Source organism: Nomascus leucogenys, chromosome 7b (genome assembly GCF_006542625.1).
Source record: "Nomascus leucogenys isolate Asia chromosome 7b, Asia_NLE_v1, whole genome shotgun sequence".
Classification (NCBI taxonomy): domain Eukaryota; kingdom Metazoa; phylum Chordata; class Mammalia; order Primates; family Hylobatidae; genus Nomascus; species Nomascus leucogenys.
Window position 1 is genome coordinate 58,797,833 of NC_044387.1, and position 14,189 is coordinate 58,812,021.

Here is a 14,189-nt window from a genome sequence, read left to right on the forward strand (position 1 = left end):
TTGCCCAAGCTGGTCTTGGACCCCTGGGCTCCAGTGATTCTCCTTCCTCAGCCTCCCAAAGTGCTAGGATTACTGGCATGAGCCACCACACCCAACCTAACTTTTTTTTTTTTGAGACGGAGTCTCACCCTGTCGCCCAGGCTGGAGTACAGTGGCGCAATCTCGGCTCACTGCAAGCTCCGCCTCCCGGGTTCACGCCATTCTCCTGCCTCAGCCTCTCCGAGTAGCTGGGACTACAGGCACCCGCCACCACACTCGGCTAATTTTTTTGTATTTTTAGTAGAGACGAGGTTTCACCGTGGTCTCGATCTCCTGACCTCATGATCCACCCGCCTCGGCCTCCCAAACTGCTGGGATTACAAGCGTGAGCCACCACGCCTGGCCCTAACTTTTTAATAATAGTCATTCTGACTAGTGTAAGATGATATCTCATTGTGGTTTTAGTTTGCATTTCTCTGATAATTAGTGATGTTGAGTGTCTTTTCCTGTGCTTATCTGCTGTTCATATCTGTTTGTTGAAGTATCTGTTTATGATCTTTTGTCCTTTTAAATTGGGTTGTTTGTGTTCTTGTTGAGATTTGAAAGTTTTTTGTTTTTGGTTTGTTTGGTTTGGTTTTTTTTGACACGGAGTCTCACTCTGTTGCCCAGACTGGAGTGCACTGGCACAATTTCGGCTCACTGCAACCTCGACCTCCCGGGTTTAAGCGATTCTTCCACCTTAGCCTCCTGAGTAGCTGGGACTACATGGTGTGCTACCATGCCCAGATAATTTTTGTATTTTTTTTTTTAGTTGAGACAGGGTTTCACCATGTTGGCCAGGCTGATCTGGAACTCCTGACCTCAGGGGATCCACCCGCCTCAGCCTCCCAAAGTGCTGGGACTACAGAGGTGAGCCACCAAGCCAAGCCTAGTTTTTAAAAATATGTATTGTTACAAGCATTTTGTCAAAGCATGATTTGCTGTGTTTTCTCCCAGTCTGTGACTTGTCTTTTCATTGTCTTAACAGTATCTTTTGCAGAGGAAAAGTTTTTAATTTTGATGAAGTCCAATCTATTTTTATTTTTATGGATTATGGGGTTTTTTTGTGTGTGTGTGTGAGAGTCCCACTGTTGCCCAGGTTGGAGTGCAGTGGTGTGAAGATGGCTCGTTGCAGCCTGGAACTCCTAGGCTCCGACCTCAGCCTCCCAAGTAGCTGGGACTACGGGCAATGCCCCACCATACCTGGCTAAGTTTTTTATTTTTTATAGAGATGGCGGTCTTGCTTTGTTGCTCAGGCTGGTCTGAAACTCCTGGCTTCAAGCAGTTCTCCCACTTCGGCTTCCCAAAGCCCTGGGATTACAGTCATGAGCCGCTGTGCCCAGCTGGATTATATTTTTTGATATCATATCTTAGATGTCATCTCTAAGAACTTTGCCTTAACCCAAGGTCACAAAGATTTCCTCTTATGTTTTCTTCTAAACAATCTGTAGTTTTACATATGGATCTTGTATATCCTGCAACCTTGCTAAGTTAATTTATTATTTCTTTTTTTTTGAAACGGAGTCTCTCTCTATCGCCCAGGCTGGAGTGCAGTGGCGTGATCTCGGCTCACTGCAAGCTCCGCCTCCCAGGTTCACGCCATTCTCCTGCCTCAGCCTCCTAGTAGCTGGGACTACAGGCGCCTGCCACCACTCCCGGCTAATTTTTTGTATTTTTTAGTAGAGACGGGGTTTCACCATGTTAGCCAAGTTGGTCTCGATCTCCTGACCTCGTGATCCGCCCATCTCGACATCCCAAAGTGCTGGGATTAACGGCGTGAGCCACCGTGCCCGGCTCATGTATTATTTCTAACAGCTTTTTTGTAAATTCCATGGGGTTTTCTATGTAGACAGTCAAATTGTCTGTGAATAGGGGCAGTTTTATTCCTTCCTTAAGTTCTTTTTTTTTTTCTTTTTTTTTTTTAAACGAAGTCTCACTCTGTCGCCTAGGCTGGAGTGCTGTGGCACCATCTCAGCTCACTGCAAGCTCCGCCTCCCGGGTTCACGCCATTCTCCTGCCTCAGTCTCCCAAGTAGCTGAGACTACAGGCGCTCGCCACCACGCCCGGCTGATTTTTTGAATTTTTAGTAGAGAGGGGGTTTCACCGTGTTAGCCAGGATGGTCTCCATCTCCTGACCTCTGATCCACCTGCCTCGGCCTACCAAAGTGCTGGGATTACAGGCGTGAGCCACCACGCCCGGCCCTCTATTCATTTTTTTATTGTACTAGCTAGGGCTTCCCTATGATATTGAATAGGAGTGGTAATAGTGGACACATCCTTGTATTGTTCCTGGTCTTAAGGGAAAAGCATTCAGCTTTTAATTAAATATGATGTTAGTGGTATGTTTTTTTATACCTGTCCTTCCTCAGGTTAAGGAAATCCTATTCCTAGTTTTCTGAGCATTTTAATCATTAATAGATGTTGAATTTTTTTCGAACTATTGTTCTTGTATCGTGATGATTGTGAGATGACTTCTTTTTTAGTCTTTTATTAAGGCTAATTATATAGACTGATTTTCAACTTTTTTTTTTTGTTTGAGATGGTGTCTTACTGTTTGGCCCAGGCTGATTTTGAACTGCTGAGCTCACACGATCCTCCCACCTCAGCCTCCTGAATAGCTGGAACTACAGGCACTTGCCACCATGCCCAGCTGATCTTCAGATTTTGAATCAGCTTCACATTCTCACTTTTTTTTTTTAACTTAGGGTCTTGTTCTGTTGCCCAGGTTGGGATGCAGTGGTGCAGTCACAGCTCACTGTAGCTGTGACCTACCTGGTTTAGGCGATCCTCCCACCTCATCCTCCTGAGAAGCTGAGACCACAGCTGTGTGCTACCAAGGCCAGCTAATTTTCTTTTGTATTTTTTTTTGTAGAAGTGGAGTTTTGCACTGTTGCTCAGGCTGGTCTCAAACTCCAGGGCTCAAGCAGTCCACTTGCCTCGGCCTCCCAATGTGCTGGGATTACAGGCATGAGCCACTGTACCCAGCCATGTTCCACAGATTAATGCCACTCTTTATATATTGCTGGGTTCAATTTGCTAATATTTTGTGGAGGGGGGTGGGGTTGCATCTATATTCATGAGGGATATTGGTCTTTAGTTTTCTTTTATTGTCATATCTTTGTCTGGTTTTGGTTCAGGTAATACTAGCCTCATAGAATGAGTTGGGAAGTATTTCCCCCTCTTCTATTTTCTAAAAGAAATTTGTAGAGTTGGTATTATTTCATTCTTCAGTGGTTAGTAAAATTCTCCAGTGCAATCCTAGTGGTCTAGGCCTGGAATTTTCTTTGTTGGAGGGTTTTAAACTTTGAATTCAAGTTTTTAATAGATCAAAAACTATTTAGGTTATTTATTCTTTTCACTTTTTTTTTTTTTTTTGGAAGATGAGATTTTGCTTTGCTGCCTAGGCTTGAGTACAGTGGTGCAATCATAGTTTACTGTAGCCTCCATCTAACTGCTGGACTCAAGTGATCCTCCTACCTCAACCTCCTGATTAGCTGGAACTACAGGCATGTGCCACCATGCTTGGATAATTTTTTAGTTTCTTTTTAGTGCCACGGTCTTGCTTTGTTGCTCAGGCTGGTTTCAAACTCCTGGCCTCAAGTGATCCTGCCTCCTTGAGTGCTGGGATTATAGGCATGAGCCACTGCACTCATTCTTGAGTGAGTTTTGGTAGTTTGTACCTTTCAAGGAATTGGCCCATTTCAAATATGTTGTCAAATTTATGGGCATAGGGTGTTTCTGTTTTTCTTCTCCTTTTTTTTTTTTTTTTTTTTTTTTTTGAGACAGAGTTTCACTCTTGTTGCCCAGGCTGAAGTGCAGTGGCACAATCTCGGCTCACTTTAACCTCCGCCTCCCTAGTTAAGCAATTCTCCTGCCTCAGCCTCCCGAGCAGCTGGGATTTCAGGTGCCCGCCACCATGCCTGGCTAATTTTTGTATTTTTAATAGAGATGGGGTTTCATTCACCATGTTGGCCAAGCTGCTGTCGAACTCCTGGCCTCAGGTCATCCACCCACCTCGGCCTCCCAAAGTACTGGGATTACAGGCATGAGCCACCATGTCCAGCTGAGTATTTCATAATTATAATTTTATTTTATTTTTTGAGACAGAGTCTCGCTGCTGTCGCCCAGGTTGGAGTGCAGTGGCGCAATCTTGGCTCACTGCAAGCTCCACCTCCCGGGTTCACACCATTCTCCTGCCTCAGCCTCCCGAGTAGCTGGGACTACAGGCGCCCGCCACCGCGCCCAGCTAATTTTTTGTATTTTTAGTAGAGACGGGGTTTCACCGTAGTCTCGATCTCCTGACCTCGTGATCCACCCACCTCGGCCTCCCAAAGTGCTGGGATTACAGGCGTGAGCCACCGCGCCCGGCCCATAATTATAATTTTAATGTATTCGGGATCTGTAGCCGTCACTCCCTTTAATTCCTGATGTTGGTAATTTATGTCTTTGATCTTTTATTCTTGGTTAATCTGGCTAGAGGTTTATCACTTTTATTGATCTTTACAAATAATCAACTTTGCATTCATTGATATTCTGTTTTTTTTTTTTCTGTTTTCAAGTTTGTTGATTTCTGCTCTTTTTTTTTTTTTTTTTTTTTGAGACGGAGTCTCACTCTGTCGCCCAGGCTAGAGTGCAATGGCTTGATCTCAGCTCACTGCAACCTCTCCCTCCCAAGTTTAGCAATTCTCCTGCCTCAGCCTCCCTGGTAGCTGGGACTACAGGCACATGCCGCCACACCTGGCTAATTTTTGTACTTTCAGCAGAGACGGGGTTTCACCACGTTGGTCAGGCTGGTCCTGAACTCCTGACCTCAGGTGATCTGCCTGTCTCAGCCTTCCAAAGTGCTGGGATTACAGGCGTGAGCCACCGCACCCAGCCTGAAAGATACTTAATAGAATAATGAACCTCTGTGTATCCATTACCCGGCTTTGATTATTCACTCATGCCATTTTTGTTAGATCCATCTCTCCACTTCTTTGCTGCCTGTTTATTCACATCATTTCATCTAAAAATTGCAGATTGTATCTATAAAAATAAGCACTTTTAAAGCAAAGGGTTTTTGAGCAGTTCAGTACTTGGATTTTCCTTTAAATACTTTGTAAATGTCATTACTTGCACAAAGCCTTCATGTGTTCTTGCACTCTAATTAATTTTGTAGTGCTTCACAACTTTTCCAGCAGGGGGCACTTGGAGGCTGGAGGGATTTAGGTATTCAAAGGAGAACCCTTGAGCTTTTATCATAACCCAGAGTAATCCATCTCTCCCATGCCTTTTGAAAAATCTCTTCGATGAATCTAGATGCAAAGCAAAAGATGCGACAGGCCTGGAAGTCCTGGTTGATCTACGTGGTTGTTCGTAGGACCAAACTTCAGATGCAGACTACGGCTCTGGAGTTTAGGCAACAGAGTATCTTATGGTGAGTCTGCTCAACTGCCCTACAAAGTACCAACCATCATTTTACCTCATCAGCTTTATGGTGCTGGAAAACAGCATAAAACCTCACCTTAAAACAATGGTTTGTATTTAGTTTTATTTTTGCGTTTTGTTTTTTTCGAGATAGGGTCTCACTCTGTCACCCAGGTTGGAGTGCAGTGGCACAATCTCAGCTTACTGCAACTTCCATCTCCCAGGCTCAAGCAGTCCTTCCACCTCACCTTCCGAGTAGCTGGGAATACAGGCATGCACCACTATGCCCAGCTAATTTTTTTTTTTTTTTTCATTTTTTTGTAGAGGCGAGGTTTTATCATGTTTCCCAGGCTGGTCTTGAATTCGTGGGCTCAAGCAATCTGCCCACCTCAGCCTCCCAAAGTGCTGGGATTATAGGCATGAGCCACCATGCCCCACCCCCACCTTGAAACAATGTTTTGAACATAGTTGATGCCTAATAAAGATTTATTGATAACTTGTTTATAAGAACGGATTTTCACATAATCATAATTAACACGAATTGAGTGCTTACTGTGTTCTAAACCCTGAGTTAAGTTTGTGTGTGCATGTGTTAATTTTGTAATGTAAAGTATCTTATTTAACCCTTACCATAAACTATAAGTACCATTATTGTACAGATTAAGATGTACAATAAGGCTCGGAGAGGTTGAGTAACTTGCCTAGCACATACAGGTTGTAATTGGCAAAACTAGGGCTCACCCACCCATGCTCTTAACTGCTGTTCTGCATTGCAGACAGCATCAGCATTGTAGACATACTGGAAGAACATGAATTAGTCCGCTTTTATAGCCAGACATGTAACAATGAGCTGCATTATAATGGGACAGACTTCACTCTATGTTGTCTGTAGTGGTCCACTGGTGTCCTCAGTGGTAATATATTAATAACTCACTTCCTGCCTGAAACTTGGGTATTGAACAAAGTATGGATAATAGGAGAGGCTTTGCAGCTGCACTTACTTGGGTTTCAATCCCTCTTCCAACCTGTATTATTGGGTCATTTCATCTCTTCAGCTCTTATTTTCCTCATCTGTGAAATAGTTAAACCATACTTAAAGGTTTGTCATTAGGAATAAATAAAGTAATATCTATAAAGTATTTAACAGTATCCAGAAGATCAGTGGACATAAAGAAGTTATTTAAGTAGAAATAAAATAGGCAGAGTGCAGTAGTTCAAACCTGTAATCCCAACACTTTGGGAGGCTAAGATGGGAGGATTGCTTGAGGCCAGGAGTTTGAGACCAGCCTGGGCAACAAAGCCAAGACCCTATCTCTGCACACAAAAAATTTTTTTAAATAATTAAAATCGTTACTTAAAATGTATTTAGCAAGTATTTCAAAATGCCTAATTAGCATGCAATTTTACTTGAGTCTGAGTGAATTTTTTTTTTTTTTTTTTTTTTTGAGACGGAGTCTCGCTCTGTCACCCAGGCTGGAGTGCAGTGGCGCGATCTCGGCTCACTGCAAGCTCTGCCTCCCGGGTTCACGCCATTCTCCTGCCTCAGCCTCTCCGAGTAGCTGGGACTACAGGCGCCCACCACCACGCCCGGCTAATTTTTTTATATTTTTAGTAGAGACGGGGTTTCACTGTGGTCTCGATCTCCTGACCTTGTGATCCGCCCACCTTGGCCTCCCAAAGTGCTGGGATTACAAGCGTGAGCCACCGCGCCCGGCCAAATTTTTTTTTTTTTTTTTGAGACGGAGTCTCGCTCTGTCACCCAGGCTGGAGTGCAGTGGCGCGATCTCGGCTCACTGCAAGCTCTGCCTCCCGGGTTCACGCCATTCTCCTGCCTCAGCCTCTCCGAGTAGCTGGGACTACAGGCGCCTGCCACCACGCTCGGCTAATTTTTTTTGTATTTTTAGTAGAGACGGGGTTTCACCGTGGTCTCGATCTCCTGACCTCGTGATCCACCCACCTCGGCCTCCCAAAGTGCTGGGATTACAAGCGTGAGCCACCGTGCCCGGCCAAGTTTTTTTTTTTTTTTTTTTTTTTTATGAGATAGAGTCTCGCACTGTTGCCCAGGCTGGAGTGCAGTGGTGTGATCTTGGCTCACTGCAACCTTCTGGGTTCAAGCCTTCCAGGTTCAAGCGATTCTCCTGCCTCAGCCTCTCAAATAGCTGGGATTACAGGCGCCTGCCACCATGCCCAGCTAATTTTTTGTATTTTTACTAGAGGCAGGGTTTCACCATGTTGGCCAGCCTGGTCTCGAACTCCTGACCTCATGATTCACCAGCCTCAGCCTCTCAAAGGGCTGGGATTCCAGGCATGAGCCACCGCGCCAGGCCTGAGTGATATTTTTATATAATTAATTCATTTACTCAACGTACATTTATTTATTTATCTGAGACAGATAACTCTCACTCTTTTGCCCAGGCTGGAGTGCCATGGCACAATCTTGGCTGACTGCAACCTCCGCTTCCTGGGTTCAAGTGATTCTCCTGCCTCAGCCTCCCGAGTAACTGGGATTACACCATGCCTAGCTAATTTTTTGTATTTTTAGTAGAGATGGGGTTTCACCACATTGGCCAGGCTGGTCTTGAACTCCTGACCTCAGATGATCCACCCGCCTCGGCTTCCCAAAGTGCTGAGATTACAGGCATGAGCCACCATGCCCAGCCTATTTATTGAGGGCTTAAAATGTTCTTGGTACTGGGCCAGGCACAGTGACTCATGCCTGTAATCCCAGCGCTTTGGGAGGCTGAAGCTGGTGAATCACCTGAGGCCAGGAGTTTAAGACCAGCCTGGCCAACATAGTGAAACTGTCTCTACTAAAAAAATACAAAAGTTAGCCTGGTATGGTGGTGCATGCCTATAATCCCAGCTACTCGGGAGGCTGAGGCATGAGAACCACTTGAACCAACGAGGCAGATGTTGCAGCGAGTCGAGATTGTGCCACTCCACTGCACCCTGGGCAACAGAGTGAGACTCTGTCTCGAAAAAATAAAAAAAATGGCTTCCGCAGGAGGCCTACACACCGCCAGTTGTGCTCCTGCTATGTTTCTAGTGGTCCCTGAAAAGTTCCAGCATATTTTGCGAATACTCAACAGCCACATCAATGCACAGCAGAAAATAGGCTTTGCCATCACTGCCGTTAAGGATGTGAGTTGACAGTACACTCATGGTGTTAAGGAAAGCTGACATTGACCTCACCAAGTGGGCAGGAGAACTCACTGAGGATGAAATAGAACGTGTGATGACCATTATGCAGAATCCATGCCAGTACAAGATCCCAGACTGGTTCTTGAACAGACAGAAGGATGTAAAGGATGGAAAATATAGCCAGGTCCTAGCCAGCGGTCTGGACAAGAAGCTCTGTGCAGATGTGGAGTGACTGAAGAAGATTCGGGCCCATAGAGGACTGCACCACTTCTGGGGCCTTCGTGTCCGAGGCCAGCACACCAAGACCACTGGCCACCGTGGCTGTACCATGGGTGTGTCCAAGAAGAAATAAGTCTGTAGGCCTTGTCTGTTAATAAGTAGTTTATATACCTAAAAAATATAAATAAAGTAATAAATAAGTAAAATGTTATTGGTACTGTATTGATGCTGGGGCTATATTCAGGGAATTTGTGATTCCCTAGATGCATAAGAAGATGTGATAATGTGAGATAGCTTGAGGTTTTGCAGTGAGTGCTGCAGGTGAGCATGGTCTAAGAGAAATCTTTGTAGGTTAGTGACCAGGCAAAGTGAGTGTTTCTGTAAAGCACAGGTTGCAAACTCTTATTTCCCCGTGACTCTTTTCCTAAAGCAAATTCAAAAATTAGTAGAAAAAAAAAACAAGACTGAAACGAAAGTCTGACCAGGATTCTAGGAAGGAAAAGGATACATACAGCAAGACTAGAAATCTAAAAGCCACTTGATTACAGATTATTTTGTGAAATCTCCTGATTTTCAAATGTTGGTAATAACTCTTTTTTTTTCTTTTTTTTGAGATGGAGTCTCACTCTGTCACCCAGGCTGGAGTGCAGTGGCACAATCTCGGCTCACGGCAACCTCTGCCTCCTGAGTTCAAGAGATTCTCCTGCCTCAGCCTCCCGAGTAGCAGGGTAGCAGGGATTACAGGCGCATACCACCATGTCCAGCTAATTTTTTGTATTTTTAGCAGAGACGGGGTTTCACCATGATGGCCAAGCTGGTTTTGAACTCCTGACCTCAAGTGATCCACCCACCTCAGCCTCCCAAAGTGCTAGGATTACAGGCGTGAGCCACTGCGCCTGGCTTTTTTTTTTTTTTTTTTTTTTTTTGAGATGGAGTCTCACTCTGTTGCCCAGGCTAGACTACAGTGGCGTGATCTCAGCTCACTGCAACCTCTGCTTCCCGGGTTCAAGCTATTCTCCTGCCTCAGCCTCCCGAGTAGCTGGGATTACAGGAGCGTGCCACTACCACCCGGCTAATTTTGTATTTTTATTTATTTTATTTTATTTTTATTTATTTATTTATTTATTTATTTTTCGAGACGGAGTCTCGCTCTGTCGCCCAGGCTGGAGCGCAGTGGCGCAATCTCGGCTCACTGCAAGCTCCGCCTCCCGGGTTCACGCCATTCTCCTGCCTCAGCCTCCCGAGTAGCTGGGGCTACAGGCACCCGCCACTGCGCCCGGCTAATTTTTTGTATTTTTAGTAGAGACGGGGTTTCACCGTGGTCTCGATCTCCTGACCTCATGATCCGCCCACCTCGCCCTCCCAAAGTGCTGGGATTACAGGCGTGAGCCACTGCCCAGCCTAATTTTGTATTTTTAATAGAGACAGGGTTTTACTATGTTGGCCAGGCTAGTCTCTTAACTCCTGACCTCAGGTGATCCACCCGTCTCGGCCTCCCAAAGTGCTGTGATTACAAGTGTAAGCCACCGTGCCAGGCCATAACATATTTTTTTTAACAAATCAAACAGCATGGTCAAACAGCATGTCTGTGGTGTCTAAAGCAGGATCTGACCGTAGGAACCATAAGTTTCCAACCATTAATTGGCAGATCTGGGACTTTTTCTCAATTGTTTTGTTTTATTTTTTTTTCCCCAGTGGTGAATCTAGAGATGGTACTATGAAGGAAAGGACTAGAGCCGAGGGTCTGAGGCCCCACCCTAACTGCTCCTCTCTTTTCTGAGTGGCTTTTTACTGATGGATTCCATCTTTGATTTGCTGTTTCACAGGGTGTGGTGGAGCACGTGGAGGCAGCGACTAGGACAGGTCTGCGTGAGCCGTGCCCTCCATGCCTCTGCTTTGAAGCACAGGGCCCTGAGCCTCCAGCTGCAGGTGAGTCCAGCAGATGTGGATTTTGGCATCCTCTGTCTGTGTTGTCAAGCCTCTCACCCACAGAGGGCAGTGCTGGGCCTTCCCTGCAGCTCAGGGCCTGAGAGGGGGTGGGGGCAGAGGTAATCTGGAAGGCTGGGCTCTTCCAGAGGGAGGCTGCTGTTAGGAATAAAGTAGAGGCTTGTCCTAGATGAGCCTAGATCAGTGGCTTCCAGAGTGCTTCTGGTAATTGTGGAGCTGGAGAGGGATTTATGAATTAGTTATAAACATGTTTAGAGAAACAGCAGTATACTCTGATTTCCTCATTACTGTTTTCCTACAGCAAATCAGAAAATAATTGGGGCAGAAAAGAAACTAAGACTGAAAAGAAAACCTGGCTTCCTTTTCTTTATAGTTTTGATTGTCTTAGAGTGTTCTTTTAGGCAAGCCACTAGTTTTTTTTGTCAATCATAAATGACTAAGGCCTGTACTAAAACTTTCTTATCCTTTGACATATTCTCTGAATTCTTGTCATGTTTTTGTGTCTGCTGGGTACTTACAGAGCTGCCAAATAAGTTACAGGAAATAAAACAGAGAAGAGGAAAAAAAAATTAGTGCCTGTTTCCAAATGTAGGAATAGTATCTTCTTATTCTAACAACAAATTGCATAGTCCATGTGAATATGTGCAGATCACATGCAAATAGCATATATAGTCATCTAGATCAGTGATCAGCAAACTGGCTCACAGGCCAAATTTGGCCTGCTTTCTGTTTTTGTGAATAAAGTTTTATTGGGATGCTGCTACACTCATTCATTTATATATCATCTGTGGCTGCTTTCAGATTACAAGGGCAGTGTAGAGTAGTTGTAACAGAGACCTTATGGTCTACAAAGACTAAACTATTTGTTTTTTGACCCTTTAAGAAAAAGTTTGCTGACCTCTGAACTTGTAAGGTCTTCTGAGGCAATAGCAAGGAAATAAGAGACACAGTTCTCGCCAATAATAATAACAGTACCAATAGCAGTAGCAACTGCAGCCTGAGTGACAGAGTGGGGCCCTGTCTCAAAAAAAAAAAAAAAAAGAAGAAGAAGTAGTTTTTATTGTGGTCTTACTTGTGTTAGGTGCTGGACTAAGTGCTTTACGTGCATTATCTAATTTTCATAAACCTTTTTTAAAAGTCCCATATTATTGTTAAGGAAACCAGGAAGGTTAAATAACTTGAACCAGGGTCATGTGTACAGTGAAGCTTAGAGCCAGGTTTTTTTTATTTTTTTTATTTTTTGAGACAGAGTCTCGCTCTGTCACCCAGGCTGGAGTGGGGTGGCGCAGTCTCGGCTCACTGCAAGCCCCGCCTCCCAGCTTCACGCCATTCTCCTGCCTCAGCCTCCTGAGTAGCTGGGACTACAGGTGCCCGCCACCACGCTCGGCTAATTTTTTGTATCTTTAGTAGAGATGGAGTTTCACCATGTTAGCCAGGATAGTCTTGATCTCCTGACCTTGTGATCGCCCGCCTCAGCCTCCCAAAGTACTGGTATTACAGGCGTGAGCCACCACACCTGGCCGCTCAGAGCCAGGTTTTAACCTAAGCAGCCAGAAAGCTGCATCATCATCTTTTTATATATATATATTGAGACAGAGTATCGCTCTCTTTGTCCCCTAGACTGGAGTGCAGTGGCACGATCTTGGCTCACTGCAACCTCTGCCTCCCAGGTTCAAGCAATTCTCCTGCCTCAGCCTCCCAAGTAGCTGGGACTCAGATGCATGCCGCCACGCCTGGCTAATTTTTTGTATTTTAGTAGTGATGGAGTTTCACCATGTTGCCCAGGCTGGTCACTAACTCCTGAGCTCAGGCAATCTGCTTGCCTCAGCCTCCCAAAGTGCTGGGATTACAGGCATGAGCCACCGCGCTTGGCCTGCATCATCATCTTAATCACCATGCAGTATTGTGCTGAATAGACTTGTAACCTCAGGAGGGAGATGGAACTGATAAATGGGAAAATGCTATAAATGCAGGGATACTGACTAAACTTATAGACTGACTGTGAATATAGGGAAACTAAACATAATGAGACTGATTTTCTGTCATCAGTGGACAACTGTGCTAGTGTTCTTCCCTTTCTAAGAGCCACTTTGAGAGGCCATAAACTCATTCTACTGATGCTACTGTTGCTCAGAACATGTTTAGAATTCCCCTTTTCTTGTTTGTTGTTGTTGTTTGTTTTTTTGTTTTGAGACAGTCTCACTCTGTTGTCCAGACTGGAGTGCAGAGGTGCGATCTCGGCTCACTGCAACCTCCGCCTCCCGGGTTCAAGTGATTCTCCTGTCTCAGCCTCCCAAGTAGCTGGGATTACAGGCATGTGCCACCACACCTGGCTAATTTTGTATTTTTGATAGAGATGGGGTTTTGCCATGTTGGCCAGGCTGGTCTCAAACTCCTGACCACAAGTGATCCACCTGCCCCTTGGCCTCCCAAAGTGCTGGGATTACAGGCGTGAGCCACCACACCTAGCCTACCCTCTCTTAATCTACACAGCATCTCTATGCACTAGGCAGGTCAGACATCATGAAATATGTAAAATTTTAATTTTAATTTAAATTTTAAAATTAAATTTGGCATTTCAAACATAGAAACACATAAAATGTAAAACACTTAGAAAAATATTAGCAGATAGGCCGGGCGTGGTGGCTCACACCTGTAATCCCAGCACTTTGGGAGGCTGAGGTGGGCGGATCATGAGGTCAGGAGATGGAGACCATCCTGGCTAACACGGTAAAACCCAGTCTTTACTAAAAATACAAAAAATTAGCCAGGCGTGGTGGTGGGCGCCTGTAGTCCCAGGTACTCAGGAAGCTGAGGCAGGAGAATGGCATGAACCTGGGAGACAAAGCTTGCAGTGAGCTGAGATCATGCCACTGCAATCCAGTCCGGGTGATAGAGCAAGACTCCATCTCAAAAAAAAAATTAGCAGCTAGCCAAGTACTCACTAGCCTCACCCAGATTTAAAAGGTGTTAGCATTTCCTATACTTGCAAAAAAAAAAAAAATTTAGCAGATAGCCAAGTACTCATCACCCTCACCCAGATTTAAAAGGTGTTAGCATTTTCTATACTTGCTCCAGAATTTTTTTTTAAGTTATTTTTTGGGGGACAGAATCTCACTCTGCTGCCCAATCTGGAGTGCAGTGGTACCATCATGGCTCACTGTAGTCTTGACCTCCCAGGCTTAAGTGATCCTCCCACCTCAGCCTCCCAAGTATCTGGGAACACAGGCATGTGCCACCATGCCTGGCTAATGTTTTTTTTTCTTCCCCCTTGTGGAGTCAAGGTCTCACCATGTCGCCCAGGCTGGTCTGAAACTCCTGAGCTCAGGTGACCCACCTGCCTCGGTCTCCCAAAGGCCTGGGATTACAGGCATGAGCCACTGTGCCTGGCCCAGAATTTTTTAAAGTGACAAAATTTAATGGACACTGCCAAAGCTCTACCCTCCCTCCCTCCCTTC

At 45.1% G+C, this 14,189-nt stretch overlaps 1 protein-coding gene and 1 pseudogene across 14 annotated transcripts in view; both read left to right on the top strand.

Moving 5' to 3' along the window:
• Nucleotides 1-14,189, top strand: part of SFI1 (SFI1 centrin binding protein) — a 127,235-nt gene that overhangs the window by 63,320 nt on the left and 49,726 nt on the right. For 13 of the 14 annotated variants that reach the window (XR_004031016.1, XM_030816134.1, XM_030816139.1 and 10 more), the window contains 2 exons: nucleotides 5,317-5,434; nucleotides 10,611-10,713. Coding sequence is in view for 13 of the 14 variants with exons in the window: in XM_030816134.1 (XP_030671994.1) it covers nucleotides 5,317-5,434; nucleotides 10,611-10,713 (221 nt within the window). In the remaining variant the exon portion in view is untranslated. Of the gene's footprint in view, nucleotides 1-5,316; nucleotides 5,435-10,610; nucleotides 10,714-14,189 lie in introns of those variants that run through there. The other variant, XM_030816144.1, reaches the window with a different exon arrangement.
• LOC100590700 lies at nucleotides 8,461-8,917 on the top strand (annotated as a pseudogene).